At 34.5% G+C, this 24,731-nt stretch overlaps 1 protein-coding gene across 1 annotated transcript in view; it reads left to right on the top strand.

Moving 5' to 3' along the window:
• NCAM2 (neural cell adhesion molecule 2) overlaps positions 1–24,731 on the top strand; it is a 260,302-nt gene that overhangs the window by 147,294 nt on the left and 88,277 nt on the right. The window contains exons 8-9 of the mRNA XM_085241440.1: positions 3,694–3,839; positions 24,577–24,727. Of these exons, the coding sequence (XP_085097566.1) occupies positions 3,694–3,839; positions 24,577–24,727 (297 nt within the window). The remainder of the gene's footprint in view (positions 1–3,693; positions 3,840–24,576; positions 24,728–24,731) is intronic.

A 24,731-nucleotide genomic window follows, 5' to 3' on the forward strand; every position in this document is an offset into this window, starting at 1 on the left:
AGGACAGTTTAAGAACTGAAAAAAAATAAATCCATTTCAGTATTTCTGTCAGTCGTAGTATTTCCTTTCTTGAATAAATGTTTTTTATTTCTATGCAAAAGTATTTTGATATTTTCTAATGCCCAAAATGTAATTTAAAAGCAGTCAAACTATTAGTCAATAGCTTGTGACCTATTAAAATTAAACAATTAAATAATATCCTTTCCCATTTTTCAGCTCTCTTCTTCCTAGTAATAACTGTCAGCTAGATACATTTGATGATTAATCAGTGTTTGTTCCTTTAAATGTCAGCCTTCGTGTCTAAAATGTCAAGTTAAAACTTTGCCTTGTAATAATCTATTTGAGGAAGACTTTAAAGAAATTTAGAATATAAATCAGAGAGATAAAAATATAAATACTTTAAATTTGCTACTTTAGAAGATGATGCATCATCTTGAGAAAATGAAATTGCCATGTATATATGGGGAAACAATCGTTCTGATGAAGATAATGCCAAATTTTGCAAATTTCTTTCATAAAATAGTATGTATGATGCTTTTATTTGGGTGATGTATCTGCCATACATTTTTCCTTGTTTTCAAGAATGATAATATATCAAAAGAAAGAAATAACTGTTTATACTGTAGCCAGAAGACATGGCTATAGAAATAGAGTATCTGAGCTTAGTATCATAGAATGTTTCATTGACATTTGAATGATCCTAGAAGTGAGAGTTAAAACTATAATTATTATGATGTTATCTATTATCTCAAATTCTTCTTTACTTATTTCTCCAAAGTAGCATCCTCAGTTATACCAGTGAGAACAGTTACAGCTTTTCTCAACTGAATTGCTATCCTACCATAATGCTTTGCTTACTACCTTGTAATGTACTAAATAAAGCTGGATCCAACTGATACTTATAGAGAACCCTGCTCTCACAGGATATTTCCTTCTTGTGCAGAGTGTCGCTCACCTTAGATTTATCTTAATGAAGAAGGACATTAGAGCACTACTTTGCTAGGGAAAATATTACTTGATTTTCATCTCTATTCAGTTAACATAAAGTAGATTTTTTGTAATAGCCAAGGATGAACAGATTGTATACAAGCAACGGAAGGGCTATGGAGATAAGGAGTGAGAAGTGAGATCAAGAATGATGTGGTAGAAATGAAAGAAGATGATCTATCTATAGCAAATTTGAACCTGGTTTTATTATTTTTCTTGGTAATACAGACACTAATAATAAACTAAATAGTGGTAAAAAAAAAAAAAAAAGAAAAATGATACCAGATATCAGGGAAAAAAAAATCTATACCATGAGGACAATCAGGAACTGCAGTAGGCTGGTGAGAAAGATCATGTAGTCTGTTCTTGGAATTTTTTTAAGATAATCCTCAACAAATCTGTGATCAGTCTGATCTGAACAGGGTTTGCTGAGTCAATTTTGATCAAGGAGTTGGAAAAGATGACATCCTAGAATCCCTTCTAACTGGAATAATTCTCTTTTCCCTTCTGATCTATGAATGCAACATGATTACTTTTCTACATAGTATGTACTTCTAAAAATCCATTAGAAAATACATTGCCTCACTGATAATTTTGTGCTTCATGTAGACTATAATCTAGCAGCATTTCATCAAAAACAAAAGTCAAAATAACTGCATGGAAAATATACCATTAAATTTACTCATGGAAATCTAGCTCACTGCTTTTGAATATAAACATATTGAATCATATTCCCATTACAGGGTTACATACTTGGTTTTCCAATGAGACATTCGTGTCACATTCAGTTTGCAAAGATTTGGAGAAGCTTATTAATGGTTAAATATGACTGAATATATAGTGCCAACACATTTTTTTTATGAAGGTACTTGAATGCAATGGAAGAGAGTAACATTCTATGCATAGTTCTGCAGCAGAGTTCTTTTATGATATTGTACAGACAAGTCCTCTAAGTAAGTGTTCCCATTTAACTGGAAATGGCATTGCAATGTAAATAACCTGTCAAGACACAATATAGCTTGAGAGATGTATTTGCTCTGCACCGGTATCTGTAAACTGGAATGATCTGAAGAATGTGAACATTATCTGGACTTTTAAAAATGGACTTTTTCACCAATTTACAGAGTAAGTAAAGATGAATATTGTGTCAGGACTTTTCAATTCTTAATAGTGTTAATAGTACAGTATGTTTGTTATCAGGAGATATTGTTAAACTCAGTTTGTGTAAGGCAGCTAGATATTTCTAAAGACTCAAGGTAAACAATATTGTCTTTATTTCAGCAGGGATAGAGTTAATTTCCTTCACAGAGGCTCATATGTTGCTGTATTTTGGATTTGTGGTGAGAGTAGTGTTGATAACGTACTGTTTTAATTGTTGCTGAGAAGGGCTTTGAAAGATCCAAGTACTTCTCTGTATCTTACACTGCCCTATCAGCAAGGAGCTCTGGATGCACAAGGACTTGGGAGGGAACACAGTCAGAACCTAAACTGACCAAAGGGATTTTGCCACACTGCATGATGTTGTACTCAGTAATAAAAGTTGGTGAAAGAAAGAAGAAAGAGGGAATGTTGAATTAGGCCATTTGTCTTCCCAAGTAACCATTACATATGATAGAGCTCTGCTTTCCTGGAAGTTTATGAACATCTGCCTGCAAGATGGGAAGTGGTGTTGCTTTGCTTGTGCACACAACTTTTGCTGATCTAATAACTGTCTTTTATTTCAACCCACAAGTTTTCTTACCTTTACCTTTCTAATTCTCTAATCCATCCCAATGAGGATGCTCTGCTGCCTACCAGGGCTAACCCACAACAAATATTAATAATCCTGTATTATTCCAAGTCTTTGAAGACAAGCACAGATTATCTTAGAATCACAGAACAGCTGAATCAGGAAGGCATTTCTGGAGATCATCTAGTGCAACCCCACTGCTTAGAGCAGGATTAACCCGAGCAGGTTGCTTGGGACTGTGTCTAGCTGTGTTTTGAATGCAGTCAAGGATGGAGACTCTACAGCCTCCTGAGATTGCTTTGGTGTTCGAGTACTCTTCACAGTAAAAAAGGGTTTTGCTCTTCTTAAATGTTATTTCAGTTTGCACCTATTGTTTCTTGACCCGTCTTGGCACCACTGAGAACAGCTTGTCTCCACATTTATTCACCTCTATCGGATACTTACACCTGTGGTTAAGATCCCTCTGAGTCATTTCTACTCAGGGGCACCCTGCTGGTTCACGGCCAACTTCTTGTTCACTGGGGACCCTCTTAGGCCCTCTCTACATAGCTGCCTTCCAAATGATAAGCACCAAGCTACTGCTGTGGCAAGGAGTTACTCCTACTCATGTTCAAAATTTCCATGGAGGTATTGAGTCTTTGTTTCATTCCGGAAATGTCCTGTTCCCTAAGAGACAGGAAGCCAGGAGAAAAGCACAATGACAGGACCACCAGAGCAAGTGCCTTGTTGACAAGGGCTTATCCCATTGAACTGAGGCAGCCCAGGGGCTGGTAGCCATTCTTGGACGAGAGTTCAGGTTGTCAAACACAGAGAAATAGTTGTTCTATGACTTGAAGTCAGAAAAGTTGATTGCTCTTATAGATGGTCATGTTAAACCTTTAGGTAAACTGAAGTAAATGAATATAAATGCACTTTTTTAAAGTAAAAAAAAAAAAAGTATTTTGACAAGGTGAATAATGTAATTTGTATTTTAACAGTACAGCCTCAAATAATACAACTTAAAAATGAAACCACATTTGAGAATGGGAAAGCCACCCTCATCTGTGAAGCAGAAGGAGAACCTATTCCAGAGATTACTTGGAAAAGGGCCGTTGATGGAATAACTTTCTCTGAAGGTGACAAGGTAAATCAGCCTTTACAATATCCAAATATACATTGTTTTGCTACTCTTCATAATCAGAAAGTGAACTTAGAGAAATTGAAGTTAATTTTAGGTGAAATTGGAAGGAACTAATATTTCCTAAGGTAATAAAAATATGTTTAAATTCCAAATTTTAAGTTAACGTTTAAATTATAAAAACATAAAACAAAACAAAACAAAACCACAAAAAAATAAAATAAAATTTTAGAAAGGTAACACTTAGATTTTCTTGACCATACTTGGAATTCGTCCAGTATTTCTCAAACTGCTGTAGAGCTTACAGAAGTCTGAAATAAAATAAATAAATAAATCATTTCCAGATACTTTGGAAATCTCTCCTTTTCACCTTAGGGTTTGTTTTTTTTTCACTTTTCTTTCTCTTATATTTTTCCTGCCAAAGAGTAAGGCTGTCTTTTACTACAAATTGAGCCCATTTTCCTATTATGTTTCCATTTTCATGCTTTATTACAAAAATAAGTTGAGTAGAAAAAGATTGTAATGAAGAAAGTCAGTTGCTGTGGGAACAAAAGCTGTGAGTAGATGAAATGGTAAGCAAAATGGAAAGGTGTGACGTTATTCCTAATGAAGTAGATCTGTTTCTCAAGAGTGCTTTAAAAATAATTTTCTTTGAATATTTGAACAAAAATTTGCTTCTTAATTTCCTTAGATAAAATACAGATCTTATCTTCACTACTTGAATTGTGAGATAGCATCTGTATGGCTTGCTAATTCTGAATTTAGGCAAAATAATTAAACAGACAGTCTGCTTGCAGATGTTTGCAAATTAATAGCTGTCACTTAAAAAAAAAAAAAGTGATCAGATCAATCAGGGAATTAGATACAAAGTAAGTTGCTGAGTTTTATAGGGAGTTATTGTGCAATGATTGCTCCGAAAGTAATGCCTCCTATTTTATTCTGTTGGTTCATAATGTTAGAGGTGAATGTTGATAGTGTGGCAGTAGAGGTTGAACATTCCCACCAGTATTCCATTACATTTTAATGGCCAGCAGAGCAGCAAAAACAGCAGAACAGTCAAATGGTGTCTGACATGAAAGTGTATATGGAGCAAACGTATGGAACTGAATTCCTTCAGCTGGAAAACATTGTACTCAACAACATGCATTGATACTTGCTGAACGTTTATGGAGACCAAACAGTGGATGTGAACACAGTGAGATAGTGGGTGGTGCGGTTCAGCAGTGGCAACAGCGTTGTGAAAGACAAACCATATTCCAGATGGCCATGCACAGCTGTCCTACTGTGAAAGATGAAGATCTTGATCAGCTCATCCACACATATCAGCAGTTTATGACTACCGAACTATGTATGGAGCTGAATATCAGCTTCAGTGCATTGGAAACAATGGTGGCAATGTTGGATTATTGCGAAGTTTGCATCAGGTAGGTAACATGAATGCTCACAAAGGAACAGCAGAAAAACTGTATTCAAGTTTGAACCAATACGAAGCTGAAGATGATGGTTTCCTGGATTGCATCATTACCAGTGATGAGACATGGTGTCACCACTACAAGCCAGAGTCAAAATGACAGTCTGTGCTATGGCAACATATGAATTAGTCATTGAAGAAAATGTTTGAGATGCAGCCCTCAGTAGGTAAAGCGATATGCACTCTCTTTTGGGATAGGAAGGGGGCGATCATTTTGTATTTCCTAGAATTCAAGCAAACTATCAATTCTAATTGCTACATTGTGACACTAAGCTGAAGGCATGAACTTCCATGGACAGGCCAGAGAAGAATGAAATTTTTCTCTTTTAACACTGTAACACCAGGCCCATACCAGTTGGAAGACCATGGAGCACGTTATCATTCTTGTGCGCACTGTCCTACCACACCCACTGTATAGTCCAGGTTTGGTACCATCTGACTTCCATCTGTTTGGGCTAATGAAAGATAGACTGAGTGGGCAACATTTTCCTAGCAACAGCACTATCATAGCTCCTGTGAAATAGTGAGATGCCTCCACAAGTGAAGATTTTTCTGAATGCTGCATGCAGGTTGTTGTCCACTGCTAGTGGAAATAAATAGCTAACAGTGGTGACTGTGTAGATAAATAGTTTTGTGGCTGAGAATTTGCTCTATCAAACAGTATTATTGTGCTCTTTGTTATATTTTCCATAGAAATAGATAGGAGGCATTACTTTTAAAGCAACCTACATGTATTAACGAGTTATTTAGATTTATTGTTTATGTTCTAATGGAGAATGTTTTTTCTTGTCAGTTCTCCTACTCCACCTCTCCTGGCATTGTGGCAATTCATATGAGGTTGTGCCTATCATTTTTCTGTTCTGTGATTTCCATTAAAGAGAAACATCTTTTTTTTTCTTTTTTCTTTTTTCTTTTTTTTCCAAGTAGTTTTGCATTAATCAAAACAGTCTCTCTCCTCCTTAACTATTTAAAGTTGAAGATGATCTTTCTAATGTATCAAGTCTGCACTTGGTTCAAATGTTAAAAATGTGTTTTTTTCACGTATGTTTGGAATACTCCTAAAATAGTTATATCAGAAAATGAAAGCAAATTGCAGAAACAAGCTAAACACATTGATTGTCTGAACTGATGCCATTGAAATCTGTTATTTATCCAGTACTCACATAGTATGGTATTACATTCTTAATTCAAACTACAGGTTATTAAACTCTTTAGACTTGTCAGTGTCATATAGGTATCATTTTTTGTGTGTGAAAGATAAAAAGACCAAGAGTAGTTAGATGGTTTCATTTTATTCTTGCCAGTGAAGGAACTTCCAACGTATTGCTCATGGGAGGGTTTTTATTGAACGTTAAATAACTGTTCTGAAATACTTTATGTTTCGAGCAATAAAAAAAGCTTTTTAATTTTCCATGTGGTTCTGCAACACTCTAAGGAGCAAAGACTTATTTAACTAGACCTTTCCTACCAAATTTTGTGAATAGGTTAATAGGAAACCAAACTGGTGGTGAATAAATTGTTGAATATTTCTTGAGTAATACAGGAATATCCTGCAACAAGAAAGAGAAGTAAAAGGTGAGTTGAAGAAAATAGAGGTTTTTATAGACAATCATAAACTCAAGTTATTTATTATATATGTTATAACTTGAAATAGTGTCCAGTCACCAGACTTATTTGCATAAATATAAAAAAATGTTTCTACATTCAGTGAATTCGTCTTTTGAATTTTTTAGTAGTGAAAAAAAAAAATAATAATGGTGCAGAGTGTAGTTCATGAATATTTTTTGTTGAACTAAATATTGAGGGGATGGTAGTGATTTTTTTTTTTTTTTTTTCCTGTAGAAGATGTTAGATTTGCTGTCACGAGAGCAATTACCATGATAGTGATTAAAAATCACAAAATGTTAATATTTTTACTTATTGTTTTATTATTTTTAGAACGTAGCTGCTCAGTCTTATTCTTGTTTTGCTAAAATGCAGGTATAGCTTGTATAGTTAGTTACAGGATGGCTGTCTGAAATGTTTAACAGTTTCATACATTTGGAATGTTGCCTGAAGGATTTCTTTGCCAGAAAAAAAATGCAATGGCATTTTAATTTCTCAAAACCAAAATTAATTTGATCAAAGAACATATGGAAGACTTATTATGTAAGATCCAAATTATGTAATAACTCCTTCTTTCCTTTCTCTTCCTCCCTAAACATAGTGGATTGAATAAAATACTGCAAAATTTGAGGCATCCTTTGGTTTATGGGATTCTGATTTAACAAAGATTAAATATCAGTGAGAGATATCTATGTCTTTGTGATTTGTGACCATTATTTTTTCCTGCATGAAAGCTTTTTATTACTGGCTAATATGATTGCCTTCCCTTATAGGGTATATTAAATCAACATTACCAAAATTCCAAGTTTTTCCCAATTGGAAAGAAACAGTAGTTTCCTTGAAACTAGCAGATTTTATGAGATTGCTCAGATTGAGGCTGCTGTATTTCTCATTCAAAGTATTTTCTATCGTCTTCAAACCATAATAGAGTTTGTCTTCAGACATGACATTTCATAGGGTTATTGCTGGCTGCTCCAAACTTGTGGTCCTAAACCTCGAATGTAATCACTTAGGCTGGTTACCACAATTTTTATAATGATATCTGGATGTCGTGATCTATAGCGAATTAAGCTTGTTTGATTTTTATTTCCTTTACTGCTACTGGTGGACCCTTTATACTTCTCAGAACTGTGCAAAAGACATTGAGCGCTTTCTACAGCTTTTTGTCATTCACTTTGCAGACTTTGACACCTTTGTGTTGTCTAGTTACAAGTTTAAATGCATTTATGTAGGTGACTCACATAATATATAAAGGAAGATGGCCAATAATGTTTCAGATTTGTGCTGTTGATTCCTAGTAAAACCTAGAACACTCTTGAGTTCCGAAGTGCTTGGAAAGAAAAATGAGTGTGGCAGTAGCTAAAAGGATAACTGAAGTCTACATGACTAATTCCTCAGCAAAATATTAGGAAAACTGAAGTAGATGCAGTACATTTTTTTTTTTCAGTAATGTAATTATTGATAGTTGCCATGAATTCACTGCAAATAGATATTGTCAAACTGACTCTGCATAAATTAAAAATCTAAATTGTTTTACTACCAAAATTAATTGAGTCAGTGTGCTAAATGCTAAACGTTTTTGAGGCAATAGAGTTAGTGACAAAGCCAGTAGGTTGGAAGCCCAGCTAAAAATACGGGTGCATATTTCTTTGTACTGTTTTAAGGCATGAAGGATGGATTGTTCTTCCTTCATGCTTGCCATCTTATAAGTTTCATATAGAAAAGCTTTGGGACACATGCTTGATAATAGCAGTCACTTAAGACTACATATTTAAATTCTTGATATAGGGAAAAAAATATTAACAAGATACCAAATTTGATAGATACACTATTATAGTACATCTATATAAAAGAAAGAAGGAAAGAAAGAAATTGATCCAGGGAAGTGCAAATTTCTAAGAGTGAGATTTTGAATACAGGTTACGTACAGGAACAGATTTAAGCAACTTGGGTATTCCTGTGCTTAGTCATTACACACTGTGAAACAGGAATTCAAATTCTTCAGTGAGGAGAGAATCACTTGTCTTAGAGAAGTTCTTCAGAAGCCATGTACACTGAACAGAGATGACTGTTAAGGACGGTAAATCATAGAATCATTAAGGTTGGAAAAGACCTCTAAGATTATCTAGTCCAACCATCAGCCCATCCCCACCATGCCCAGTAACCATGTCCCTCAGTGCCAAATCTGCATGGTTCTTGAACACCTCCAGAAATTTCTTCAGGGACTCCACCACTTCCCTGGTCAGCCTGTTCCAGTGCCTTGCTTCTCTTTCTGAGAAGAATCTTTTCCTAATATCCAACCTGTGTCTCCCCTGGCACAACTTAAGGCCATTAACTCTCATTCTATCACTATTACCTGGGAAAAGAGGCTGACCCCCACTTCCTGCAACCTCCTTTCATGTAGTTCTACAAGAGCAAACAGGTCTCCCCTGAGCCTCCTTCAGACTAAGCAATCCCAGAAGTACACAGTCTGCTCCTTCTCTTGACAGCTTTGATGATAGCATCAGGCTGCAGATAGACATTTGGTGCACTGACTATCCTGGCTACATAGTCCTGCTGAGGATAGCTACCTAAGAAATACCCTGTCAAGTAAATGAGTGAGATGTGGTGAGTGCCTTTTAAATGATAGCCTTGTTTTAAGAGTAATCACTGAAGAAAGAAGAGGTCTGAATGTAAGATCATTTGTACCCTTCACAAAGTCAAAATGGTTTTATTTTAAATGATGATTTTATAACTGGGGCATAGATTTTTCAAAGTTTTGAAATGATTGTGCGCAGAAGAAGGGAAAATATGCACCAAAGTCATAGATAAAAGTAATAACCCTACTGGGCTTAAGAAACACAATGTTAATCAGTAAGAGGTCTGTAATGATCTCTAAAGAAAGCATAACTTTGATAAAGAATTTTCAATATATCAGATCTGTGTATTTGAAAATTGAAGCCCAGTGATTTCAAACAAGACACGAAGAAACTTTCTCCTCTCTCCTTTTTTTCCAGTTAGCCTTTGGAACAATCTGTAACAGTGTGGTCTCCCTTTCATTGAAGATTTGAAATAAAAGTGTCTTTCCCCTTCCTCTGACCTCTGCTGAAAGTTTAAATGGAAAGTTTTCCAGGCAGCTACAATAGATGACCTCTATAATCCTTTTATAGCTTTATAACTCATAACTGCATAAGAGCGGGTAAGCCTGAGTAAATGAATGATTATGTGTGACAGAAAGCATTTGGCTCACCCTTTAAGATTTGAAAATTGAAATGGAGATTTACTCCATGATTAGAGCTTCATCCATTGTTTCAGCGTCAAGCCAAAACTCCGTGTATGGTGCATGTACTTTGTTTCTGTGCTTCTATTGCCCAGCTCCTTCCTCAGCATTGCACGTCCTGATACTGACGTGCCAACCTGGCCATTGCCTCTTTTGTCTGCGATTTAAAATGGTCTGATCCTACAGACTTCTGTGCATCCAGCAGGCCTGGACCTTTTCCCGGTAAAAATGGGCATGGAGAAGTTGCATTTTCATAGAACAGAAGGAAGGATTTGATTTGCTGTAATCACTTATAAAATGTATTTGGGATACATACACACACGCACACACACACACACGCACAGCCCTGCATGAGGGCATATTCCGATTCTCTGAGACAAAAACGTCATTGATTTCTGTGCATTCTGCAGTGTGAAGACAAGGTTTCATGATGTATTTTCCTTAAGTAATTCTAGCACAATTATGAAAGCTGACCATTGTAGTTTGTAATTACCATTTCAAGCTCTATTTTGGAATACTAATAACAATAACAGATGGGGATTGATTTCAGACAGTAGCTCTCTGTGTGCAAAGAGACAATCTTTACCCAGAAGAATTTGCATTCCAAACATGTAAAATGAATGAAAGAAGAAAATTCACTACACAGAGATCACATTCCTGTGTCCATCCAATACTCAGGTTTTGTAATGCCTCATTATCTGGACTAACTGGTTTGGCATATGCAAACTGTGGAGTACGTATAGGTAATATATTCTTACCAGTCACCAGATGCAATGAAATCTGTGTGTATTGGGGCTTCTTCATCTTTTCTATGGCAATTTCTTACGGCACAGTTCAGATGCAATATTTGTAGTGTTGGGATAAATTATTCAGGAGCTAAAAATAAGCGTGTGCAGTTCTGGGAGTGTTTTGGTAGGATGATTGATTTCAGAGGTCTAAGATAATGTGCAGTTAGATGGATGAGAAAATAAAAAGCAGCTTTCCTGACCGAGCTGATGAAGCATTGCATTAGAAAAGCCGCAAAGCATTGTGAATGTTTCAGAATCCATAAGCAGTACAACCATTCATCTGAGTTCCCCTCTCTCTTTTTGGTAACAGTATCAGCAGTGATATGTAAGTGAAGCCAAAACTGAAGTTAGAAGTTATTTTGATATACTGTAACATCTTCCCTAATGCAGGTTTGACCAGTGGCTGTATTTGACAACTCCATACGAAATCTTAGCCACTTGACCAAAAGGCCCTTAGATTTATTTCTCCCTTAGAAGACAAGTTAAATGCTCTTTGAGAACAGAACAGAACAAAATGGCTATGTATGTATGCATCTATAAATATATTCAAGTTGTACTGATACTTGTTTTGGTTTACACTAGTTCAGAATTTAAAAAAAAAAAAAGAAAAGAAAAGAAAACCAAAAGCACAACAAACATAAAATATCCTGATTTTGAAGGGACCCACCAGGGTAATCAAGTCCAACTTCTGGCTCCACGCAGAACCATCCAAAATTCAAATCCTGTGTCTGAGAGCATTGTACAAATGCTTCTGGAACTTCAACAGCTGGTGCTGTGACCATTCTCAATTTTTCCTTTCAGTGAAACTTTGTATGTGGGACCAAATTAAGTAGGCAAAGTTGTTGCTTTTTGCATTCTTGAAAAATGACAAAAAGCCAAGAAAATGTAGATTTTAACACCTCTGCTTTATTAAAAGCTTAAGCAAACTAGGGAAAATGGAACATAACTACTTTAATCAATTGTTTGTAATGAAATCTAAACTTAACTGCAGCTTTTTAATCTGTAAATGAATAATCCTATTTCTACCTAAGTTATATAATAAACTTAAAAAATGCCTTCTATTTTTAATCCATTTGCTTATGGAGCAGGTATATATTTGTGGGTACTTTCTCTAGGATGTGGTTTACAGGCTGAAATAAAGCTACACAGGCTTCAAAATGGCACACAATATTTGCTCTTTCCATTTACTCATCTGTGGGGATAATCTGTTTGTTATACTGAAGAAGATTAAGATTATCAGGGAACTTTTTTAGATCAGTATTTCCTATGATAGCTTGGACTTGAATATTCTTTCATTTCTTCTGCTATACTACAGTTTGCTTTATGAGCTTGTAATAATCAGTTGTATTATATGCTCTGTAATAATATTATTAAGATATAGATATAAATGATTATACATTAAGCACTACAGCTACATGTTATAAACTGATCTTAGTTGGTAGTGTTCACTGATTTAACAAGATGTTCTCTAAAGACTTTGGAAAGGATAAATCTTCTAGATGCCATGGAAACTCATGTGAAATGAGAAATACAGGCTATGACACAACCAGCAGTGGAATGCTGGAAAAATGTATTTTTCTGTAACCTGTAATCAGTTTTCCTGACATGAAAAACAGTTTGAATATTAGGAATATTCTCCGTGCATGTTAGAAGAAAGTGAAAGGATTTAGACTTCTGGCAAAACCAGAATGATTTGAAAGCAAGGATCCTGGCTCAATCTGTTGTTCAGTTTGCTTAACAAACTATCTAAACATAATAATTAGTTCTTAATATGTTTTTTAATGTCCTCTATCTGCTGTTAAGAAATTTATTTTCTTATCACATTTTCACAATATCATTTTCCTCTGTGCATGTAGTCATATGCTATTTTTCTATTAATACTAATTGTAAGATTTCAAACAGTCATGTTTTGATGGCTTAATAATGTCGGATGAACTGGCCTTTGTCATCTGTGGTAGTTGGGAGACTGTGGAACCAAACCTAAAGCATAGTGGAATATTTTCTTTTATTTCCAAAGGGAAAATTGAAGTCTGCTTGTCCTGCCCTTACTGGCAGCCTCTAACGTTAATACTTCTTAAGTCTGCATAACTGAATTGTTTGTCTGAGCTCTGATCCACGGTCAAAATAGCAACACTAAGTTATGTGTGGAGTAAACCTGTGTTATTAAAATTTCTGTGTGTCACATTAATATGAGTAATGGTTTTAACAGTAAGATTTTTTTCTTTACTTTGCATAAATTTCTGCTTATGCAAATCAAGTTGTGACAACTATGTCAAAATTCAATTAATTAATTGTATATGGTAATCTTTATCTTACTGAAAGCTGACCTTTTAACATGGTTCAATATACTTAATAGATAGCTGATACATAATATTGAAGTGTTATGGGTTTCATTACATGGTAAAAATTTACTGTTTTAACACACTATTATACAACAATAGTTTCTTAATTCAGAAATTGGCAATTAAAACAATTAAAAAACTGTTGTGTGAATATGTAAAGGTCTAAATGGAAAAAAAAAAAAAAAAAAAAACACCACAACACTCTTTTACCAGCATATTTCAAAACCGACTTGGGGTTACAATCTATTGATTGATAAATATTTTCTGTTTTAAGTTAGAAAATGTGAGAATGAGTGCAGTCTCATTGGAAGCCAGAATGACTCTACAGCTTTTAAGTGGAGGGAAAAAAAAAATTTACAGTATGAATATTGTTTAGGCCTTGGCCACAGTTGTCAGTGCTTCTTTATGGTTTTTTTGTTCATTTGATTTTTTTTTTTTTAATCATACATTCAAAGTGATTCAAGTAATACCAACATTGCGGTAAGACTTTATTCGGATAAAAATATTACTCGCCCAAAACCAGTATTGTGCGTGTTTAAGGGCTCTTTAAGTTTCATAGATTGGTGTTAGAAATTCTCATGCCCTTAGGTCATTGTATTTAGGAAATATGTTCTCATTAAGTTAAAAAAAAAAAATTACTAATTCTGTATGAAGAGTGCTGGTTTATACAAACAGATAAGTCCTTGTTTACCTTCAGCTTATTTGTTAAATTGTGTAATCATAAAACATTAAAACCTAGTCATTTATCTTGTAGCAAATGCCCAGATATTAAATAACATGAATGTTTTTCGCTCATGAGATATCCTCAACAAATGTATTTTTTGACAGTTTTATTGTTAACTGCATTGGGTAAGACTGAGAATTGGTAGCTGTACAAATAAAAAGAAAGAAAACTCTTACACCTACTAATGACCCACCAAGAGGCTGTTAGCTGTTGTCAGCCTCCTCTGAAGCCAGTTGGGGTGGACTTAGGCCAGCTCCCAACTGCTCACTCAGCCACTCTCTTACTCCCTCCTCAGCAGGACAGGTGGAGAAAATAAGAAGGAAAAGCTCCTGGGCTGAGCTAAAAACACGAGATTACTTATCAATTACCATCACAGGCAAAGCATGTTCAACTTGGGTGAAGTTCATTTTTTATCAGTTTAAGAATAGAGTATGATAATGAGAAATAAAGACAAACCTAAAAGAGCTTCCCCCAACTCTTTTTCTTTCCAGGCTCATCTTCACTGTTTTCCTCACTGAATGCTGTCTCTTCCACATGTTCTCCTGAGTGTTACAGGGAAATGAGGGCAGCTTTTGTGCTTGATGCATCTTCCTCACACTTTTCTAGTATGAGGTGCCCCATTGGCTAAAGTCCTTCAGAAGCTGCTCCAGCAGGGATTCTTTCCATTGTAAATTGACACTTGAATTTTTCGTGCTGCCATGTCACAATCTCTGCTGTCCATCTTTTTTCAAGCTCTAGTAGTAGCAAGTTTTTCCATAATAGTGTCCATCCATTTGATTGGTTTTTACAGCGTAATCTTTTACTTATATCTCTACATATAAATAAATTCAGAAATATAAATAGAGAAGCTCAAATAATAATAATTAAATAAAATGATTTGAAAACAAATACTTCTGTCCTTTCAGATCTGTCCAGGTTAGTTCTTCTCTTTTTTTTTTTTTTTTTTTTTTTTTACTACTTCAATAATTTCCTGTTGTTTCTCAAGTAGTGAAAAACCTTACAGACTTCTCTGGTTTTGTGAGCAGACTTTTTGATCTTTGAGGGCTGATATTTGGATCTGTGTCCTGCTGCATACAATTCCCCCACCCCTCATCACTCAGGTTATGTGTTTCTGGCTTTCTGTGCCTTTCCTTCCCCTAAGGAAGCCTTGTTGCTTGTATATCGCTGCAGGGCTCCACCTCATTCCAGTTTCCAGACAGACTTTCTATCTGCTGTCTAGCCTAGTCATTTTAATAAAAGATATATCACCTTTACAGAAAACTGGAGAGAATCCCAAGCTGCATACAACTACTGAACAAATCCATAAGAGAATTTCAAATTCTGTTACTTTTTGTTTTAAAGAAAGCAGATGCTGTGCTATTCTCTATGGACTGTTCCACGCTGTAAATAACTGCATACCTTCACCATACTAGTTATTCCTGCAACTAAAGCAGTGAAAGCAACTCAGTCATGGTTTGAGCTTAAAACATACTAAAATTAAATAAGCAAATTTACAAATGCAGTAAGTTCAGCTTGAGGTTCCTGGAGTAGATGCAATTAAAGGGATTATTTTATATGGTTACAGAAGAGCTTAATGAATAAATAAGCATACAGCCTCCCGATAATTTGTTACTGATCCAAGTAATGCTATTAGTTAAAGCAAAATAGAGGAAAACATTATTCTTACTCAAGTTACAGTACCAACAATTTAATTCATAAATATACTACAGAAATAATAATTAATATTATTGTTAAAGTTATTAAAATTATAAAAGCTTCCTAGTTTTTCTTCACGTTGTTATAATCATCCTTCCAGTCCTACCCTGAGACTTGTGGTTGACAGTGCTAATTTTCCTCAATAAAAAATAAAAAATTGTGAAGAAGAGTTCAATGAAAAATAAAAATAGCTCAAGCTAACATATTTAAATGAAACATAACTCATACTATGTTTCCTTCCCTACCTCGATTAGGTTGATGTCTATTCTGTATTGCAGGCAGTTTACAGGCTTTTTTTTTTTTTCCCCCATTGGTTTGACTATTAGACTATTGACTGATAGAAGTGATCAGATTGATTAGATTGGTGATTAGATGTTAGTGTTTAGATACAGAGTTATAAAGCCACCTCCTTCAATCCCTAATAAGATAAAAAGGTAATAACTTTTCAGCATTTGCCATACAGGGGTGCTCATTGCTAAGAAACAAATTTAGGTAGTTACGTAATGACAAAGGATCTTGTAATCCTGAAACAAGCTGAAATTACCTCCTACCAAGGCAACTCCTGATTAAGTCCTGAGAGAGTTCTGCACTGCTGGATCAATACAGAGCCTTTGTAAATAACAGTGAAATTGTACTCACTGGGTTACAATTCCCGCTTGAAGGATAGCAGGGTCCTAGTGCTTAATGTTTCCATGTTCTCACACTGTTTTCTAACAACTCATAAGGAGAACACTGCATGGGCACTTCAGCATAGGACAGTGGATATTTTCATTTCACTAATGATTTCTACAGCTGATCTAATTAAAATTTGAATAGATATGAATAGAAACAGGACCGGATTGTAGTTCCCTTTCTGAATAAGCATATTGATTGTTACTTAAACCCTTTATATTTAGTAGTGAAATTTATTTTTTATATGCACAGAGATCAAGTAAGCGCTGAAGAATAAATTCTAGGAAATCACAATATTTTACATTTAAGCAGTGCTTGATACCTTGTTGATACTTGTTTGAAGCCCTGTGCTTCTGCTGAAATATTCCCGTATTCATTCTTTGCTGTAAGGCTTTGTGACTAATCTGAACTGAAGCTGGACACATTTCTCAGTCGTTTTAAAGATTTATGGAGGTATCCTATAATCATGTATATGTTATTCTCATTTATCCAAAGAAGAAATCAACAAGATTTCATTACAAAAGTAAAACATAATTGTGCAGTAGAACCATTATTTTTAGTGGCACTCTCTCTCTCTTCACTCTTTTTTCCTTTATTATTATTATTATTATTATTATTATTATTATTATTATAAGTCTGTTGTGGCTTAATGGTCTTATTCCTGAGAATTTTGCAGATGAGAATTCATCTGAATCACTTATGCTAATGGCATCATAGCTGAGGTAGATTCAGATCAGTAAAATTCTGAGAAATGAAACCACAAATTACACTATTATTTGTCAGTGAATCAGAATTTCTAATTACAAAGTATGTATGTAGTTAGTACTGATGGAATATTATCCTTCTACACAATTGTTTGTGGATGTTGTTGTTATTTTTATGACTAACACTACTGCACGTTTTCCTCTACAAGATTTTATCATATAATGCTAAAATTTTTGCCATTAATAATCATAAACGGATTCTTTCTTGTAGTTTGCCTATTCAATGGAAGTAATCTTGAATGGCGGATCATCTTATTTTCTCTATTATTTTATTTTATTCTCTTTTGTGAGTAAAATCCAAACAAGGGAAGAAGGTTGTTTTTTTTGTTGTTGGGTTTTTTAGTTTAGTTTTGTTTTGTTTTGTTTTCATGTCTTACTATGTGCTTTTGGTGAATTGAATATCTTGTGTCATCTCATTACTTAGTTAAAAAGAAGTACTGGCATAAATCAGTCAAATACCAGTTCATAATTTCTAAAAGTTTTATGAAGCTTGCGAGAATACATCTTTTCTGATATTATACATGCTGTTAGAAAACTGCATAGAACTTCTACAATTTTCAGTCTGAGCTCTTTAAAAGTAGCTGCTATATCTGCAGATGAACAGAAAATCAGAACAATTTCTTTTTTTTCAAGATTCTTTTTTGGTGACTTCCCTGGTGTTACACTATAGATCTGAAAGCAGTAGGCTCTTCATTAATGTCATCCTTGTGGAGAACCAAATTCCTAACCAATTCAGGAATTTGCAGCATGCTGAAATATGTATTAAATGAGCTGCAGTTCTAAAAGAAACACTGAAAAAATCACTGAATTCCAAGACACTACTGTAACATTATTCTGATTCACTGGACATTAAGGCAAATACACATAGCAATACTCTGGAATTTTCTACTGTCTCCAACAGGTGCATGGATAGAATACATTTACCTGAAGAGAATGGGGAAATATTGTGAATATGCCATCCATAATCCAGAAGGGAGCTTCCATCAGCTTCTACACGATGATGGCTGTTGTGACTAACAGCCGTTTCTCATCATCAAAGGTAGATTTTCAGACTAGGAATTTTGGTCACATATTTAATCGACTTCTAGAATTTTATCATCATTCAGTATCAGCATGTCAGCTTGCAAAAGGTCTTGTCTTTCATGCTGCTTCAAGGAACAGTTTCATGCACAATCTGCTTAAATTTCACATATAAAAAACATCAATCTGAATTACTTGTTATGAAGATTTCCTCATGTGTATCCATCAACACAACCTGAAATCAGAAAGCTTCCTAAAAAAATTGTGATTCTTGAAATTCCAAAGGTGATTCTTTTAATCAAGATTTGTTTACATTTAGTGATGCATACACAGAGCACAACTAAGACAACACAATGTTCTTGCTTTGGCAATTATTACTCTTTGTTCCGGAAAAGGAAGAACTGTACATAAAATTAAAATAGATTCCCTTTTTTGTTTTTCTCCTTTTTTTATTCTTTTTTTTTTTTCCCCTTTATTCAACTATGTACATCTGCAGCAGCTCACTTGGAGGATCTTGAGAAACTCCTGTAGTTTTTACTGAAGTTATATATTCCCACATTGACTATTCTTGATTATGTTTCACCATGTTTTATAAAGGAAACAACACTCTGAAATCTAAGCCACTGTTTCTTCATTTTTTCTGTTGTTAACACGTGCAGTCTGTATCCAGAATAGCACTAAATTACACAGGATGTCAGAAGACATAATTGACAAAACTGACCTGTGGTGGCATAACTATTGGGAGTAATGGCACTTCGATCACAAATAAATCTTAAACATTAGGGAAAAAAAAAAACAACAACACAACAGAAAAGAGTTTCAATATATCCAGATTTTAAATGCAGGGTTGTTTTTTATGTCAGTCTTGCACTTGGACTTCAAGGCAGGAGTACTTTATCAGCCAAACCATGAAGTCTAAGAGGGAATATAATTGACACAAAGTCACAGTTGCTTTAATGGTCAAAGTGACATTATCTAAAACCAGCTACAGACAAGTCACCACTTTCTGCATCTGTTCTCACCTTCCACTTTTGCTTTCAGCCAGCTCCAAATGCATGTTTTGGCTGTCATACAACTTCATCTCATTTGGTACTACAGTTCCTCAGTGAGAGATGGAGAAATGGTTGATAAATCAAATTCAACTGCTAACTGCAGCATTCACCTCTTCTCAATTACAGCTTTCTATAATTCAAAAAGAATAACAGTCTGAGCATCATTATCAGCTAGTTCTCCCCTCCTGAGAAATTACGCTTTTTAAACTACAGCACCAATGGGATTGTACAGATTTAACCCTCCATGATATCAGCCTAGGTTATTCTGTCCAAGAAGCTGTTCATGTAACTTGCAGGTGTTATACTCACACCTCACTATTCTGTCATTTCCGGAAAGCTACATTCCTCTTCAGCATGTGGAACCCTTGAAATACATGGTTATCATCACTCTGATACCACCTTGGGAGCTCTAGGACATGGTTTTGGAGCTGTGTGCTGTCCAGACAGGTCAGCATTAGCTAGTCCAGAAGTGGGAAATATTCATGTGTGAAACTGAAATCATGTCAGAAGTACAGGAAGAGCTTAACAGAAAAAGTCCTGTAATAGAACATGTACAGCATTATAAATTCTTGTCATAAAATAAAAATTATTTACTTTTATAGAATCTATACTTAATCTCAAGCAATGAGATAGCACTCATAGCACTCATTTTTTAATTATTGTTTTGCAAGTCAGAATATTGAAATTGTAGAAAAATCTTCCTTTTTTTTTTTCGTTTGTTTTGTTTTGTAGTTAAATGTTGCTGTTATTTATAATTTTACTGTATGGAACAATCTTGTTCAATTTTGTTTTCTTTGATAGTGACAAAAGACTAGACTGCTATCAGTACTTGAAATACCAAAGGTTGTTTTTTTTCTTTGAAACATTATATTTTAAGTTAGGAGTTTTATATGGATAGAATTATAGAATCATATGATCACCAAGGTTGGAAAAGACCCCTGAGATCATCTAGTCCAACCATCCACCTACCAACAATATTTCCCCGCTAAACCTCATCCCTTAGTACAACTTGTCAACATTTCTTGAACACCTACATGGACAGTGACTCAACCACCTCCCTGGGCAGCCCATTCCAGCGCCAGACCACTCTTTTGAAGAAATTTTTCCTAATATCCAACCTGAATCTCCCCTGGTTCAACTTGAGGCCATTCCCTCTAGTACTGTCACTAGTTACTCAGGAGAAGAGTCTGACCCCCACCTTTCCACAACTTCTTTCAGGTAGTTGTAAAGAGCTGTAAACTCACAGAGCCAGCTACATGTGAGTAAAAATTTGTCAAAGCCTGCACTGAAGATAAAACTTTTAATGACTCTTAGAAAATTATTTGATTAACAGTTATGTTGGGAAATATTTTGATTTTTATTGGGATTTCCAAAATGCTGTAAAAAAAGTAACTTCTAAACACTTTGTTTTTCTGTAGCATTTGCGAGACGCGCAATGATCTGTTTACTGAAATAATTCTTCTCGTGCCTTTAAGTGTAAGTGCCTTCTAATGTACGTGTTCGTGGATTTAGAACTGTGTTGGTCATGTATGTTTTTTCAGACTTCACTGATTATTCATAATCTGCAGTTGTACAGAGTAATTCAGTGAGTCAGCAGAAGTCACGAGTGTTGAACCACATGGACTGTTTTGGCTGTCCACATTTTTGTTTTGTCTATTTTGTGCATTCTTTAATACTACTAAGCAATAAAACCATGTTCAGTTTAGCAGAACAAGAACACATTGTAATACATATTTTAAATCTCTTCCACTATGGTATTTGAAATGGAAAAAATAGAATATCACCATTCTGTAAGTGTCCGTATTCATTTCAGGCAGATTTGAGAGTAATTAACATTATCAATTTACAGAGATTATGTCTATGTTTTGAGTTCTCATCTATACTATTTCTCCAGCCTATACTACTTCTCCAGCGAGGATGCGGTGTACTTCATGTTCCTATGTGTGATTCCTCTTCCTTTTCCAGTTCTGGTCTGCTACTGTGAGAGAAATGGTGCTAATGTGTGCTGTCCGTACTCACTGCTGGAGGAATTAAACCTTGGAAAGATTTTACCAAGGGATTTCAAGTTCTGATTGGCACAATGTCCAAGATTAGGGCTGTCCCCGTTTCGCATTTTGTATTTGCAGCTCCAAGTTATATAAAAAGACTGACATTATGGATGAAAGCAGATTACTTCTTTCTCAGCATATTTTAATTTTGATAGTGCCATTTACAAGATCAGGAAAATATAGCGTGGTTTCAGTTTTTGCTTCATGGTAAAGTTGTGCGTTATATTTTTTCCCATCTTCTTCACTGCTCTTCAAAGGAGTCCAAAGCAGTCAACTTCTGTCACTTTGCTCCATTCTTTCCAAGCTGTGCTTCAGTGTGTTTGTGTTGTTACTGTACCTGTTTATAGTATCCCAGTACGTACTTCATTTATTTACCCAGATGCCTATTAGCCAACTTACTTTGTAGAATGATGAAATACAGACACAGTGGTGTTTTTGAAGTCTGTGCGGAAAATGATCATATTTTCTAGCATTTCTAATAGGCATGCATTTCCCTTCAGGATAGTCTGGGAATCATCCTTAGACATAGACAACTATTTCTATTTATTTATTTGTTTGTTTGTTTATTTGAGAATTTTCTTGGAATATATTTGCATTCACATCTCATATATTTTTGTTTGTCAGGAATGTTTGCTCAACAATGTATTTTAGTGAAGTACAGAATAATGAATGGAATTGTATCAATTAGTCTTGATTCTTTGAAGTGCTGTAGTAAGGCACCTGCAGGATAGGACCAGGAACAACTGCCTATGAAGTAATCAGAGGAATATACACATTCTATGGACTGCAGCAAAAAAATATCACATATTTTGCATTATTTTATGAACAATTTCAAGGAGGTCATTCTCAGACAATTTTGAAAAACTAGAGATTAATTGTTAAATATTGATATTTTATGAATCATCTGGGCCAGATTATTTTATTGCCTATAATTGTTACACATTTTATTCATTTTTGTGGACTTTGAATGAAAATATCTCATTGGTTTTGAAATCAACTGAATCAACTCATAAATCTGTCTGAAAATGCTTGTTAGTAAATATTTGGTGATAGTGAGAGTAGATATTGTGATTGTAATCTTCTTCCATTCAGAGTATTGATTATATTTTGGTTTTCTTTTTCCCTAGAGAGATAAAAAATTATTTTCCCTGAGACTTACTATTTTTCAGTCATTCGTGTTTGAATAAAATATGTTTTCTCATACATGCATACATACAACTTCAGAAAGGTACTCTGGGTAAATGTCTATGTAGCAAAATATTTGGAGTATTTTCCAGCAGTAGAAAATAATGAGATAAAACAAGAAGGAGAATCTTTTTGTGATCTCCATTTAGAGATCTTTGTGATTTTTTTTTTCTTTTCTTAACATCAATTAACACTCATATCTCTGCTTTAGAATGTATAGAGTCAATTATTGTAAATGTATTTTATAGTGATTTATATCTATATCTATAGACCAGGGGAGCCTGGTCTGGTGGTTGGTGACCCCCCACATAGCAGGGGGGTTGAAACTAGATGATCATTGTGGTCCTTTTCAACCCAGGCCATTCTATGATTCTGTATAGTGATTTTCAGTACTTGGTACTAGTGTTGAACTGTAAAAAATGTCCTTTTGATGTCCCGAAAGTAGCACTGTTTCTTTGAATCATTGTTACACGTTGTTTCAGTGTATATCTTTTCACAACTTAAACTTTGGCTTCTTTGAGAAATACTTCTAGCTAAGTTAAAATCAGAAATAAATTGGCCAAAGTACATGTAATATGTAATAAGGAAATAATCATTAGATAAATTATATTGTGCTTGTAAATATAGGTATATCAGAGATTAGAAAATTGTTGTGGCTTTTTTTTTGTTTGTTTGTTTTAAAGAAATTGCATTTTAGTTATTCCAGGAAATCCTCTTCCCGCAGTTTATTACTTTCAGCACTGCAGTACTTTAGCATGTTTAGTAGTAACTTCATAATTTGTTCCTTGTTTTAAATGTATAATGAAAACAGAATGTTCAGCATTAGAAATTTTGTAAGAGAGAGCTGGACTTATTAATGGTTACCAATCCAAAGTAATTTAGATTTTCTCCTGCATTATGTTTTCATAGCCATGTGTCTGTACTGTGAGATTTTCACAGGAAATAAAATTCAGTGTTCATGGAGTCCGATGCTCTTTTCCTTCTTAGAAATCTGATATAAAGAATACTGTATATGACTGCTTTATTTTGAATATTAGTATTCTTAAGTGTATGCATATTTTTCTGCATTCACTGACAAAACAATTTGTGTAAGGTCATGAATATATGTAGTTATAGAATTGGACATTAAATTTCTTTTCTCTCCCTTTTCCACTTTTCTCAGTAATGAAGGTAGGTATATATCACTATTTTTATCAACCTTTTTTTTTTTTTAAATGAAATAAAAATGAAACAAAGAAGTAAAGTTTCCCAATACTATGGAACAAGTAATTTGTAGAACCAGATTAAAAATAACTTTATTTTTTTCTCTCAGGTATACTGCTCCATGGAAGTTGAAGTGCAAATGACTGGATTTTTTTTTTTTAACTGTTTTCCCTCCTCTTTTATAGTCTTGAAGGTCAAATAGGTTTGGGTTAGGGGATTGGGATATTATTTTTTATCAAGTCGATGAATATAAAAATTATTTTCTAGAAAAAGTAGAGCTAGTATTATTTGTTGTAAAAATTATTTTCTAGAAAAAGGAGATAGTATTCATTTTTATCTCCTTCCTTCTTCCTTGCAATGATATAAAAATGAAATCCAGAAATTCAATTTACATTTTTGAATCGTGTTTTTAACAATTCTAAGCTTCTGACAAGAAAATATGAGTAACGCAAATTAGAAGTCTGTGACTGGATTTGTATTTTGATCATTGTTTCGTGGGGTCTCAGGGGCATTTTAAGAGCAGAAGTGATAATGCCAACTGTTATATGAGACATGATTTTACACATAGTATTTTCATTAACCGCATCATCATAGCAAAATGAATGAGGTCATAAACAGGCTTTCAGTATGTCATTCACCGTGCCATTTGATAATTTTTGTGATTTACCTTGACTGTGTTCCTTTAAGCATGTACTTATTCCCATGATTATAGTGCGTAGAAGTAGAACAGCATCTTTTCTCTATATTTTTAATTCATTTGTCAAATTTTGAAATTGCCTATCTGTCAGTAATAGTTTCACCTCAGGTGAAGAAATGCTTTCAGTCATACTATATCAATCGTGTTTAATATATAAAGCATATATAAATATACACACCTGTATAAAACCTTTCTTTTTCCTAAATCAATGTAAACAGAGCCCAGATGGCCGTATAGAAGTCAAAGGGCAGCATGGAAAATCGTCACTGCATATTAAAGATGTGAAGTTGTCAGATTCAGGGAGATATGACTGTGAAGCTGCAAGTAGAATTGGTGGGCACCAAAAGAGCATGTACCTTGATATTGAATGTAA

Source organism: Meleagris gallopavo, chromosome 1 (assembly GCF_905368555.1).
Source record: "Meleagris gallopavo chromosome 1, MGAL_WU_HG_1.1, whole genome shotgun sequence".
In the NCBI taxonomy this organism is placed as follows: Eukaryota; Metazoa; Chordata; class Aves; order Galliformes; family Phasianidae; genus Meleagris; species Meleagris gallopavo.